The sequence below is a fragment of the Antechinus flavipes genome, chromosome 6, assembly GCF_016432865.1.
Source record: "Antechinus flavipes isolate AdamAnt ecotype Samford, QLD, Australia chromosome 6, AdamAnt_v2, whole genome shotgun sequence".
Taxonomy (NCBI): Eukaryota; Metazoa; Chordata; class Mammalia; order Dasyuromorphia; family Dasyuridae; genus Antechinus; species Antechinus flavipes.
Genome location: NC_067403.1, coordinates 203,050,835 through 203,065,458, shown reverse-complemented (window position 1 = coordinate 203,065,458; position 14,624 = coordinate 203,050,835). Strand labels below are relative to the sequence as shown.

Sequence of the window (14,624 nt, the reverse complement as noted above, 5' to 3'; positions counted from 1 at the left end):
AATGTTCACCTATTACCTTCTGGATTTAAGATGCCTAAATCTAATTCTTACATGACATTCCTACAAGATACTTGAAGAAAGGTAGCTATCATGTTTTCTCTTAAGTATTCTCTTCATAGTATTGTCTTTCATTCCTTTAAATGATCCTCAGACGTTATGGTCTCAATCCTTGTCATTTCTCTGTGGACATTCTCCAACTTATCAATATCATCCCTAAAATGTGGATCAGATTTGATTCCTAGATCTACATTACAGACTTAACATAATCCTAGCATCATGTGGGGATACCATAGCTTGTTGTATGGCTTTTGGGATTTAACTGCTTAAAGTCATAGTATTATAAAAAGGTAAACTGCTTCTCACTGATTGAGGCAATATGGGCACATTATCTTCCACTGACCTTCCCACAATGTTTTGTAAATAAATTTATGTTGCAAATTGTAATTTCCCATGGCTTAGCAAAGAGATCAAATGTTAGCTGAAAGGGCTATTTTTAGTCATGTATGGAATTTTTGCAGTATTTAATTTACTTTGGTTAAATGTGGGCTAAATTATCATTAGAAATTAAGAAAACCAGCATTGGATATTGTAATGAGGAGAGACCTAGGATCAAGCCTCGTGATAGCTTTGTAATCCTGAACAAGTTATTTATCCTCATTTGTGAGATGGGGCTGAAATTACCTATGGCACAGAATAGTTTTGAGGGTCACGTTATAAAGCATATAGAAGACCTTATAAACCTTAAAGCACCTTGTGGATGTTAGCTATTTGTTTTGGGTAAGTAGTATGGCTAGATAGTAATGTGATGTACTAGGAAAAATACAGACTTTGGCGTCAGAGGAACTCCTACATTTCCTACCTTTCTTACTTAATATATGTGCTATAAATCCTTTGAGCTCTCCAAGCATGAGTTCTCTAATATTTACAATGAGGGGGTTGGATTAGACCATTCTTTTTTTTTATTTTGAAAAAAATTTCTTTACAACATTATCCCTTGCACTCACTTCTGTTCCTACTTTATCCCTCCCTCCCTCTACCTCCTCCCCAAGATGGCAAGCAGTCCTATACATGTTGAATATTAGACCAAAGATTCTTAATAATTTTTTGTGTCATGGACTCCTTGGGCAATCTGGTGAAGTTTATGGATTCCTTTACAGAATCATGTTTTTTAAATGCATAAAATAAAAGTAAACTAATTATGAAATAAAATGTAATTTTTTTCCCTTAAAGTTAGTAGACCCCCTCAAATTTATCTACAGAACCATTGGAAATACAAGAATCTCTAAATTAGATGTTCTCTAATGTCCCCTTAATTCTCAATCCTGTTATCCTGAGATCTAGATAGTCACATACATGAAATTTTAGTAGGCTTAAACTGTCAGTTTTAAAGGACCCTGATGCAAAGAGAGAATGTCAGGACATGACAGATCTATGACTTATTGCTTTCTGGCCCTTATGAGAGCATTACTAGTCAATGATAAAGAATTAGTCACTGTCCCCATCAGCCTTTCAGAGTTGTAAAAGTTTCCTTTTTGGTGACACCGACTGTATCTTCTACATGCTCAGCATCCACGTTACTGGCTCTAGTCACACCTCATCTGGGTCTTATTTTTAGGACATAAGTCATGAAAGCATCAGGGACAGCCAGGTGTCAACAGTTCAAGAAGCACCTTGTTTTCTGAGTAACTTATTAGCCATATAGTTCTATGAACTAAAAGTAGTGTCATGGTGAAGTCCATTTCATTCTCAAATATATATACACACACGTGTGTATATATATGCATGCATATATACACATGTGCACATATATGTATATATATGTAGGGGTGTGTATATATGGTGTTTTCAAACCTTTTGTTCTGATTAAATATATTTCAAAAACCTTCTGAAGGAAAGATATGGGTCAAAAATCTCAGATAGAGGGCAAGCCCTAAACCTTTAGAAGCTTTCAGAGATTTCTGAAGAAGTGTTAGTCAATACACTCAAGGGATTGTATGCTAATTTCAGCTCCCTATTGGGAGGGGGCTTTGGAAAGAATTAGTAAGTCTGGTTGCCAGGGAAACCCTTTCTTGGAAATGGCAGATGTGGACCAGAAAGCTGAGTGAAGAACAAAGCAGTTTCAAAGGAAGACAGGGATGCAGAAGAGAGCAGGAAGTGCTTAGAGAGCTAATTGGGTGTGCTAAGAAGGCAAATGAATACCTTCTCTCTGATAAATTGTAGCAGATTATTAAAAGCATCTCTTGAAAGAAAGAATAAAGCTACCTATGAGGGCTTTTGACATCAAGGTGTTTGAAGTCCCAAACTAGAGACATGTATGATAGAGATATGTATAGGTCATTCAAAACCTTTTGAGAAAATGAAATTTTTTTTGAGAAATGAAATGGATTTTCTCCATCCATTTTCATATTAATCTTTTTATTGAAAACTAGGTTTGGGTAAAGTAGTGATTGATAATTAAACTCTACATTTGTTTGGCTTCAGCCTTTTGCATGACCCTGCCATGTTCTCTGTGAGAAAAAATACAAAGATGACATCGTTCCTGCTATAAGTAGTATGCACTTTTGAAATAAAAATAGGATATGTGCATAAATGAACATGTGATAACTATTATGGAATAGACACAAAATGTTATAGGAACTGAAAGAAAAGGTTATAGGGAGAAATGATGAGTTTGGTTTATATTTTCACAAATTGCACATAGGTATTTTTATTTCTTTAAATCTTATTCTAAATAATGTTACTTTGGTTACTGTCAGATGTTACTTCTTATGAAAAGTCTATGCTGTTGACTCACTTTGCCACAAAAATAGGTATCACTAGTTACCTTGTGGAAGCTACTAGCATGCTTACAAGCATTGTTCTGGATTGGAATAAACCTCCGAGGGCTTCAAAAATATAAAGATGCCCACCTGTAATTAGCAGTAAATATTCCAGGTGAATGCAGCATTTTTAGTTCCAAATGGGGGAACTCCTTGGGCCATCATTCTTGTTTCAAAAGGATGTTTCATAGAAAGAGCTGATAGGGTGTCGGAGTCACTGAGAACAAAATCATTCTCTAAAATTTTAATATTAAGCCAGTTGGATGGTTTTAATGCAAATACTAGTGACAATCTTGAGTATAAGTATTAAAATAATTGTTGATTTGAGGTGACATTAGAGTATAGTAAAAATATCATTATGTTTGGAGTCAAGTATTTGCCTTTAGTACTTCTTACTTGATTTCCTTGACTTCATTTGCTCATTTTCATTATCTATAATCGATGGATCAAAAAGAATTTGGTAAGCTCTTCTTATGTACGAGGCACAGTGCTAAGTTATATAAAGTGAGCAGATTGTAGTAGATAACCTGCCCAGAAACAGTTGGTGCACAGTGGATGAAACACTAGAGTGGACCTTATTTGACCTTAGACACTTACTAGCTGTGTGAACTGGTCGCTTAACCTACTATTTACTTAAGGTTACTTGATTTAAAAAATGGAGATGATAATAGGAACTACTACCTAGGACTGTTATGAAGATGGATCTCTTTAGATAAAGTGCTTGGCCCAGTGCACCTGGCACATAATTGGCATTAAAGATGTTCTTATTCCATTTTCCCCTTTTTCCCTCTTCTTTTTTTCTAGAGGGCTCCTATCGTCTTAAAGAGTGAAAAAGACACTGGACTTAAGAAATTTGAATTCAAGAAGAGATTTTATAATTAAAGTTTAAAAGGACTTTTGCAAAACATTTTATCTCTCTGAGCCATAACTTCTAAATTTGCAAAATGGGGACAATAAGCTAGATTTTAAGATGGTATTGAGAATTTACTGAGTGCTATTTGGTAATGCAGAAAGGCAATTCATTTTTAGGCAGAAGACTTAGATAGAGTAGTAGTGGATTTCTACAAAACCTTTCTGAGCGATGGAAGGCAGGAAGAGGTCATCCCATACACCCTTTACATATATGTCTTGGAGTTGGAGTAGATGATGTCCAAAAGCTCTAAAATCTTTAAACCCATGATTCTAATGACCCATAATATACTTTATAAATATTGCAAGGTAAGCTTAACAATAGGTCATATTTGGAGAGAATTTTAAATTTTGGAAACATTTCCCCCATCCTCAATTTTGTGAGACATTAAGGTCGGCAGCTAGGTGGTGTGATGGATGGATGGCTACGTCTGGCATGAGTAAATCTCCTCTTTATGAGTTCAAATCTGACTTTAGACACTTATTACCTGTGTGACTCCTAGCAGGTCACTCAACCCTGTTTGCCTCAGTTTCCTCATCTGTAAAATGAACTGGAGAAGGAAATGGCAAATCATTCTTGTAACTTTGCCAAGAAAACTCCAAATGAGATCATGGAGAGTCAAACAAAAATGGAAAATGACTGAATGACAAAAAATTAAGGTAGCAGTATTGTTTTCTGCACATATTTACAATCTTGACACTCCCTCCCCGATGCACTAGATAGGTTAGGATTTACATAGTGCTTAAGGTGTTCAGAGTACCTAAAAAATTTCATTTTATTTTTATAAGAACCATGAGAAGTAGGTACTAAGGAGATTAGGCAGATAGAGGTTAAATGATTTGGTGAGGGTCACACAACCAGAAAGCATCTGAAGACAGCACTGATTTCAAATCTTCCTAGATCCAGGTCTACCGTTCTCCCCATTGTACCAAGATATCATTTAGCTGCCTAATTACAGAATAAGCTGAAACTACAAGAAAAAGAGACAAGTACACCATACAAAGTGAAAACAAGAACTAGAAATACAATAATCTCATGAAATAATTCCCCAAATTTAAATACACTTACAAACTCACTCTCAAGCCATATTGTGTTCCCAACCCAACTTTGTGGGTATATGTTTCTGGCTATCAGTATTCCTGCATTGTCCACTCGTGGTAATGACTAAGTCTGAACTCTTACTAAATCTTACTGAGGGGAAGGTAACTGGAAAAAGGGTAAAGGATAGTTGACATCTCAAAGCCAACTAGAAGAAAAATAATTTCTATGTCAGAGAAAATGGAAACTAGAAATCCATAATGGGAATATTTTCATCTAATGGAACATTCTGTACTCAAAGATCTTGGTCTGATCCTCATACCTTGTTAGCATGAGCTTAGAAAGAGGAAGAGGCTTCTGTGCAAAAGTGGAAGAAAAAGGAGCTAAAGAGGCAGGAATGAAACTAGAGATAAGCTACTGGGCATACAAGATAAAAGCTGAAAGACAAAAAATTGAAGAGAAAGCGCGTCAGTTTAAACCTGACTCCTAAACAGATAAGACTTCCAAGAGACTAATAAAAACAGAAAAATGAATAAAAATTTAGTAGGCAAGAACACAATGTAACTGGTATTATACTATGAAAGAAAATGGACCAAAAATTCTTTATATTAAAAACAGCTTTTCAAATCACTAGAGAAAGTGTAACTAAAGTGAGATACATCAAAATGCTTCATAAGAATTATAAGCCTCTTGAAAAAGATAAAAGAAATAAAATGAGACTAGGGATCACTGAAGAATTTTAAAATGCAAACAATAAGGTAGAAAGAAATAGAAAAACTGATAGAGAATCTGTTAAAGAAATAGAGACTCTGAAAGAGAGAATAGCACATTTAGATGACTCAGATAAAGGGAGAGGAATGGAAGGAAATTTAGCAGAAGATAACCAGAATGCTGCAACCTTAAAAAAAAGAAACCCTGGAGAATTTCCATATTAGCCCAGGTAATTGTTCTTACAAAAAGATAGCTTAATTATCCTAGGTTTCCCATAAGAACAGAATATATGGATAGAAAAGCTGAATACCAGACAATGAAAAAATGTAGGAAAATTCCATGAGTTTTTGCATATATACAACAAAATATTGATCGAATGAATTCACAGATAATTACCAGAAGCACAAATACACACACACACACACACACACACATGGAATCATACATATCCAGATCTAAAACTCCACTGAGATGTTTTTATTTTACAATTTCAGTAACAAGACATTTTTTCACTTTATTTTTTCTTTTCTTTAAAAAGTTTAATAGTATTCTTTTATTTAGAAAAAAGAATACATGTAAAATACACTTTTTGTAAAACTTTGAATTCTAAATTTTTCTCCCTGCCTTTGTTACCTCCTCCTTCCCAAGACAGCAAGCCTTCCAATATAGGTTAAATAGGTGCACTCCTTTTAAGCACATTTCCATATTTGTTATGTTGTACAAGAAAAATCAGATTAAAAAAAAACCACTAGAAAGGGAAAAAAAAAACAAAAAACAAATCAAAAGGTGAAAATCCTATGCTTCAATCCATAGTTTCCATAAATCTCTCTCTGGATGTGTTTGGCATTTTCTATTACAAGTCTATTGGAATTGCCTTGAATCATTTGTTGAGAAGAGTCAAGTCCATAACAGTTAATCATCACATAGTCTTGTAATTATTGTGTTCTCCTGATTCTGCTCACTTTATTCAACATCAGTTGATGTAGGTTGTTCCCAGCTTTTCTGAAATCAGCTTGTTCATCATTTCTTATAGAATAATAATATACCATAACTTATTCAACCATTTCCCACTGATGGCCATCTACTCAATTTACAATTTCTTGCCACTACAAAAAAAAGAGCTGCTCCAAACATTTTTGATCATGCGAGTTCTTTCCCCTTTTTATCTTTTTGGAATACAGACCAGTAGCTGGACCAAAGGATATCCACAGTTTTATAGCTCTTTGGTCTATAGTTCCAAATTGCTCTCTAGAATAGTTGAATCATTTCACAACTCCATCAACAATCTATTAGTGTTCCAGTTAAGTCATTTTGCAGTCAAGAAAATTCTATCTATGAAGGAATACTATCCTGGATAATCCTTAAATCCTGGATTATTCTGCCACCACAAGGAATCAAAGGAAAGAACGGAATATAATAATATGAAAGGTGAAATTGTTCAAGCTAAATATCCCCATACACCACATCTTGAAAAGCTGAACCTAAACATCAAAGAAAAGTTTGGACCTTAAATAAACAAAAGACACTTGAGATATTTTCTCACAGTAAAACAAAATGTAGACTAGCATATTAGTCAACTTTCAAAGATTCCAAACAAGAGAAGCTGAAGGGAAGTAAAGAAACATGCATATCAAAAAAAGGAGTAGCAAAAATAAATTATTTTGTATTTATGACATTTAAAAAAAATAAATTGAACTGAGGTTTGAGAACACAAAGGGGATCAAAATAGACTAAAAACCCAAAGGGCTAATATTTTAATGAATTAGGATAAAGGAAATTAATTTTTGTATTAAATTCCATATTCTCCTAAAAGTGAATCTGTAGGAGGGATAAGAGAGTTCTCCCCTGATCCCCCACATCACCAACCAGAAATGAGTAAAGGAGGACAGTAACTTTTTTCATCTTTTTACAAGAATTGGATATAAAAGTACCATAAATTTGCAAAGTACTTTGTATATATTACCTCATTTAATCCTTAAAAGAACTCTATGGTATAAATGCTCTTATTATCTTCATTTTGCAAATTGGGAACATGAAGAAAGATTAAATGACTTTCCAAAGTAGCATAGCTAACAAGTGTTTGAGGCAGAATTTAAACTCGGGTCTTTCTACACTGAACAATAAATAACTCTATCCCCTCTGCCCTTTTCACAATCTCAACAATTGTGAAGTCAATTTTTCTTACTCAGAATTAATAACAACAGTAATAATAACAACAATTTAATGGATGTAATATATTGCAGTGAAAAAAGCATTATATTTAAATCAAGATGACCTGGGTTGAAATCCTGTGTCTGCCATACTTATCGATTTTCCCTGGGCCAAGGCATTTATTTACTCTTTGGGGCTTTTTTCCTCAATCATAACTTTGGAAGTAAAACTAAATGATTTCTACTATCACTTCCAGCTGTAAATCTATAATTCTATTATTTTTATATAGAACTTGGAGGTTAACGAATGTTTCATCATAACAGTGCTATGAGGTCTATAGTTGATATTGATGTTTTCAAGTTAATTATACTACTTGATTAATGCTTTATTCATTCTCAATGTTTTGGTTGTTAAAAAAAAAAAGTACTGTTAAGATCAAGGAAGGGGAAGCTAGATGGCACAGTGAATAGAGCACCAGCCCTGAAGTCAGGAGAATCTGAGTTCAAATCTGGCTTCAAATACTTAATATTTCCTAGCTTTTTGACATTAGATAAGTCACTTAATCTCAATTGCCTCAGAAAAAAAATTAGTTGAAAAAAAAGATCAAGGAGAAATAGTCTCCATATATATATATACACACAAATACACATAAACATATATAGATATATAAACATATATACACACATGAATACATATACAGATATGTACATATACCTTTCCAGGCACACAGTATGTATGTATACATAGACACACAGACATAGGTGTGTGTATTTCTATATACACATATGTGTGTATTTCTATACACATACACACATGTATACATGCATTTACATACATACAAGAAGCCTAATAGCAAAAGTATATAGGGATGGACAGTGGAAAATAAGAAAACTTTTCCAGTTGAAAAAGATTAAGTTCAAATGAGTCAGAATTATTGGTGAAATTTTTCCATTTTAAATTTAAATGAAAATTTTTGCTGATGATTAGTGAATTATTTAGACTTTCATCAGAGAGTTGGGAATTTGAGAAGCTAGCATACTGAGAAATTTAATTTAGATTTCTTTAATGCATTCCTTCTTGATAAGAAAGTATTTTGGATATAAATGTTATTTAACCATGCTGCCAAATTGCTGCAGAATATAGGCGAAATTTATAATTCCAGAATATCAAGGGACTTCTTATAAACTACTTTATCATTTTGTGAAGCTATTATCTTTTTGAAATAGAATGTAATTTGTAAGATTCCATTGCATGTTATACTTCTGATATTAGTACCAAACATTTGTTTCGAGCATAATCAGCAAATTTCTCAGGATGTGAAATTATTTTAGGCTTTGACAGACTTTGAAAATAAAAATAAACATCTGTAACAAAATATGCAGTACATCTAAAGAAAAAGATGGAAAACCTGATTGTGGATATACAATGCCAAGGCTATTTGATTAGGAGAGCAAAAAGGCAACAAACGCTGATTATAATTCCAATAGGACTACTCCCCCCTAATCCCCAACCCTGTTTGTCTCCAATGCTCTCCTATGGTTCCTAAAAGCAACCCCAATGGAAATAATATCTAGATTGGTATATGTGGCTTGGTGCATTACACAGATACTTGAATAGCTAGTTGTCTTTAAAGAAAAGATAGAAGTTAGGTTAGTCTTTGTCCAATTGAGCAATGTCCTGGGTGATTGGGAAAAAGGTATGGCTGAGGAGTCTTCCCTGTTGGACTCTCTCTCTCTCTCTCTGTTTCTCTCTCTCTCTCTCTCTCTCTCTCTCTCTCTCTCTCTCTCTCTCTCTCTCTCTCTCTCTCTCTCTCTTCTCTCTCTCTCTCTCTCTGTTTCTCTCTCTCTCTCTCTCTCTCTCTCTCTCTCTTTGTCTCTCTCTCTCTCTCTCTCTCTCTCTCTCTGTCTCTCTCTTTATCTCTCTCTCGGTCTCTGTCTACAAGTAAGTCTTATGAGAGTGGTCTTGGGGTGAACTTCTTGAGGCCTTGGACAAAAGAGTTGAACAATGATAACTCAGAGATGGTAGTCTTGGTGTTCTATGTGACAGCTTCTGATCTCTATCTTATTCTGCCATCCTGAGATTTTGGGACACAAACCCCATGCCCTGTATATGGTCTCTATATTGCAGGGCTTTAGCTATGTAGTTATGGTAGAACTCAACAAGAGTCAGTAAAAGTAACAGGCTTCTTACATTAAGCTTTTTGCACAGTGGTACATCATTTGGGTTTTTGAGGAACTCTGCTTTCTGAAACCATTTGGGGAGCATAGAAATTGAGAAAGAAAATTGCTTTCTAGCATATTTGTTGGGGTTAGCCTTCTAACTGTTCTCTCTGGACCTCCTCCTTTCTTTATCTGTTCTTGTGAAATGATATAAGCTTTGTGGGGTATTTCAGCAGTTTTTCCAGAGTCACAATTGCCAGCCCTGACCTGAAATGGAATGTGGCACTTAGATATTGCTACAGCCATAGCTGTAGAAGCAGCCTGCGGGTTATTGCACAATCCACGGGGTGTCCCCTTCCCAACATTGTTAGTATTGTTTCCTAGCGTGGTTACTGGCAAACTTCACGGAATTCTTTTCTTCCTTGGTTTTTCATAATCCAACTGTCTTCTTTCTGGACATAGTGGAAAGAGTGCTTACATTTGTTATAAGATGTTCAAACAGAAAGCATCATCTCTTGTGAACTTGCTGGTCCTTTCTGATCCTGCATAAAGCTAGTGAATATTCTACCATTCTCACTTTACCTAGAACTTAATGATTGTTCCTTTTTCAACTGAGAGTTACCAACTCTGCTATAAGTCTATTGAAAACAGTCTCCACTTAATTACTATCATTGTCCTGAGATGTTTGTTCTTTATTTCAGACCAAATGAATGATTATAGCAGGTTTTGTTTTTTTTTTTTGTTTTTTGTTTTTTTGTATTCCTTTGTTCAGTCTAAGAGAAAAATCAGGCATGTTTCATTCATGTCAACACTTATGCTTCCGTATATTTTCCTTATTAATTATTTCCCTTTTCCTTTTTATCCTGTGTATAGCTTAATTGCATTTATTTGTTTTTGATCTCTTCCACATAAGACTGTGAGCTTCTTGAGTATAAGGACTGTTTTTTGCCTGTTTTTGTATCCCTAACATTTAGCATAGTACTTGACACATAGTAGGCACTTTATGTATATTGGTTGATCAGTTGGTTGGTTGGGGAAAAACTGGTTAAAAAAATTGTTGGAATGATAATTGCTTTGTTTTAAATCTTGAAAGGCCGGGTTATGTGGGTGCTTCTTGCTGAGAAAGTTGAAACTAATGGATCTTTTGGGCTCAAGAGTTCTAATCTGCAAGTGCACTAAAGTGAAAATTAGGTGTCCATATGAAATGTAGCATTAATATGCTGAGAGTGGGAGGCCATAAAACTTTCTAACAAGGGGGCAAATTGGCCCAGATCAGAATGGAGTTGATCAAAGTTTTTGTTGATTAGCAGTGCTTTGAAGGCAAGAATAACCTCTACATTTTCAGCATGGATGCAATAGAGAAGCCCAGTCTCAAAAAAAAAAAAAAACTGGAGACAAACAAACAAAAACTCTAATAAACCCAACCAACTAACAACCACCACCACAAAACTTGTCTGTAAATCACATTAAGAAGAAAATCATATTAAATAACAAAAATGTTACTTCCTTGCAAATTTTGAACTAGTCCCACCAATACGTGTGTGTATGTGTGTGTGCGTTTATTTTTACAAATAATTTCAGCTCTCCATGTCACACTGCATTTAGGGACACATTTTTGAATTTTAGCTGTGGCTTGTCATGAATTATATGCAACTTTTCTCCCATGTGGCATCTGGTCATTAGTAATTCAGAAAGTAGATACTTTTCTTCTATATATAGGAGGAAAATGTACAAAAATGATTGTTTCAGATGCATTGCTTGGAAAATACATGAGAAATAGCACAGCATTAATTAGTTAAATTAAATAAACAAATTGGCATCTCCAATCATTTTTACTGACTGCTTTCTTCCTTAGAATGCTCTTCCTTCTTATTTCTACCTCTTAGTTTCCTTTCTTAATACTATTGCCTTTCCTTTGTTGATTATCTCCAATTTATCCTGCACATAATTGTTTGAATATTGTCTCTCCCTTCAAAATTTTTGCTCCTTAAGAACAGGGACTATTTTTGCCCAGCATAATACCTGACATATATTAGATGCTTAATAAGTGCTAGTTGACAAGATTAAATTTTATTAATTTTGGTGGGGAAAAAATCCAATTCTTGCTAATTGGACTATCCCCATTGCAATGGAAAAAAATAAAGAAAATCTTGGTAACAAGTATGCATTGTCAAATATGGCAAATTTTTTCATGGAATATGCTTAGAAATATATGTCACATTGTGCATTTTGAATCATCTCTCTGTCAGGAGGTAGGTACCTTCTTTTATCATGGGTCCTCTAGAATTGTGCTTGGTCATTACACTGATCAGAATGCTTAAGTCTTTAAAACTGTTTTCACATGCAATGTTGTTAAAGTAGTACAATATTGTAAACTATTGCTTCACAGATGGATTTTAAGATGCTAATTATTTCCCTTGCTAGCCAGGAACTCTCAGGATTTTTAACAAATCTTGATGAAGTATTGGGCTAGACTGAGCCCCATTCACAAAAGATAGACACTTTGATTGGGAAAAGACTTTCAAGAAAATATCAAGGGTAGCACAACTATAATGGAATCATAAATCAAGACCTTTCTTCCCATCCATTGGTTGTATATGAGATCACTCAGACCTGCCACCTTTGAAGGAGACCAGGGAGAGAATTAGGGAACAGGGAGGAAGGAATAATACTGTATGTAGGTATGAGAGAAACACACACAGAGAGAGACAAAAACAGATACCAGTGAGTAGAGTGGAAATTAAGCGTGTATCATATGTAACCCCTACTTTCTTCCTACCAGTTCTAGTCTCCTTCCTCCTTTCTAAACCCTGCTCCTCAGTTTCCCCTGGGGATTGGAAGCCAAGAAAAAAAAATTGTATTTTAAGCTCTATACCAATTTGAGAGGGATAGGTCAGTTTTTTATCAAGAAAATCCTGCTATGCTTCTAAAAGAAGGCTCTCTCTTCAGTCCAGTCACATGTCATATTGCTGTCTCTTTTTCAAGACCTGTTCTGACAAGAGCTGAATGTGTGGGGGACAGATTCTATTCTAAAAGCCACAGGGCATCACAAGGCATTAGAGGATGATACTGATATTGATGGGGATAGCTAAGGTAATAAGGCAATAAGGCCCTATCACAGAGCAGAATCCATGGTGACATAACAGTATTTTTATATTTTCATATTTGACAATATAGAGATTTTGAGAGTTCTGACCCTCGACCTCTGGTTAGGCTATTTAAAAATAAATAATATTGGGAAAGAATCTTTAAAAAAAATGGGAAAATCTCCAATTAAATAATATATCTTGATTGTCTTGAAATAACTACTTTTGAGCCTCAAAACATTCTTAAAATTCTCATATCTTCTGTTTGACAAGTTTAAGGAAAAGCTAGAGCTGCTGAAGCAATCTTTGTATAGAATGTCAAAGTTAGTTTAGTTTGCTAATTCTGGAAAGAGGCAGGGTGACATTTTCAGAGCAAAACCAAAACACATTTTAAAATTCTTTTGTCCCAACTCCCTTCAGGAAAGAAGGTACAGGATTACTTGCTTCATATATTTTGTGCTTCTTCACAAAAATTTCTAGACTTCAGAAGTTTAAAATTAAAAGCTGAGAAAAGGAAGTCCCTTCCAAAAATTCTCAGACTATTTACTTACTTTTTGAAGAAAGACTGATCATCATTTGGTGTGTGTTATTTTTTACAGGGCCAGCATTGTGCAGAAGCGCATAATTTACTTTCAAGATGAGGGTTCTCTTACCAAGAAACTCTGTGAACAAGGTAAGACTGAGATGGAGCAACCAAGAGCTGTGGCCTATTCCATGCAAATATTAAGATTCAGGCATTTAGAATCATTTTGTCCTGCTATTCTTTGGTTTCAATATCTCACATAGCTCAAGTGTTTTAATGGTAGCCAGAGGTTGTGTGCACTTTGATCCTGCTTGCCTTCCAATTAACCAGCTTGATTTCTTTGACAGAGAATTGCCAGCAGCACTTAGATGTTATTTTCTTTTGTGCAAAGAACAGCAATTCCAATCCAACCCAATATAAACATAATAAGCATTTACAATGTGCAAGACATATGTGCTTAGAAGCTCGTGATACAAAAAACAAAATGGAAAAAAAAAAAACAAAACACCCAGTTCCTTTCCTCAGAGAACTTGCAATCCAATGCCAAGAGCTTGTTTGCTATTGAATTTCCTTCAAAAATATTTTAGGTTCTGGCATATGGTAGGGATTTAATAATTGCTTGTTGATTTGATTTAAAAACAGTTTTATGGAAAGACTTGTATGAAATAATGAAAAGCAAAATGAGCAGAACCAAGAAAACATTGTATACAGTAAAAGCAACATTATTTGAAGAACAACTTTGTTTTTTCTTTTATTTAATAATATTATTATTTGTTCAAATACATGCAAAGATAGTTTTCTACATTCTCCTTTGCAAAACCTTGTGTTCAAATTTTTTCTCCCTCTCCTTCCCCCAAAACAGCAAGTAATTCGATATAGGTTAAATGTGCAATTTGAAAAGTAACTTTGAATGAATAAGTTACTTTGATTATTATAAATACCCAAATTAATATAAAGGACACACGGAGAGAAACATTATTTGCATGCAGAGAAAAAACTCACAAACAGAAGTATGTATAGAATAATTTTATACTTGTGTCTCATGATAGCCATCTCTAGGGTGGGGGAGTGGAGGAGAAGGAAAGGAAAAAAAGAAATTACATGATAAGTTTGATGTATATTTGAAAGGAATAGCAAATCATGCATAGTAGATCTTCAATTTCATCTGCAATCATTTTTTATTGTTCTGTTATAGAAATGCTTGTTGTACTATGTTAAGAAAAAAAA

The 14,624-nt window shown here is 34.4% G+C and overlaps 1 protein-coding gene across 2 annotated transcripts in view; it reads left to right on the top strand.

Moving 5' to 3' along the window:
• The window catches only part of SPON1 (spondin 1), a 368,982-nt gene that overhangs the window by 141,939 nt on the left and 212,419 nt on the right, over positions 1 to 14,624 (top strand). For both annotated transcript variants that reach the window (XM_051966978.1, XM_051966977.1), the window contains exon 4: positions 13,474 to 13,547. In XM_051966978.1, the coding sequence (XP_051822938.1) occupies positions 13,474 to 13,547 (74 nt within the window). The remainder of the gene's footprint in view (positions 1 to 13,473; positions 13,548 to 14,624) is intronic.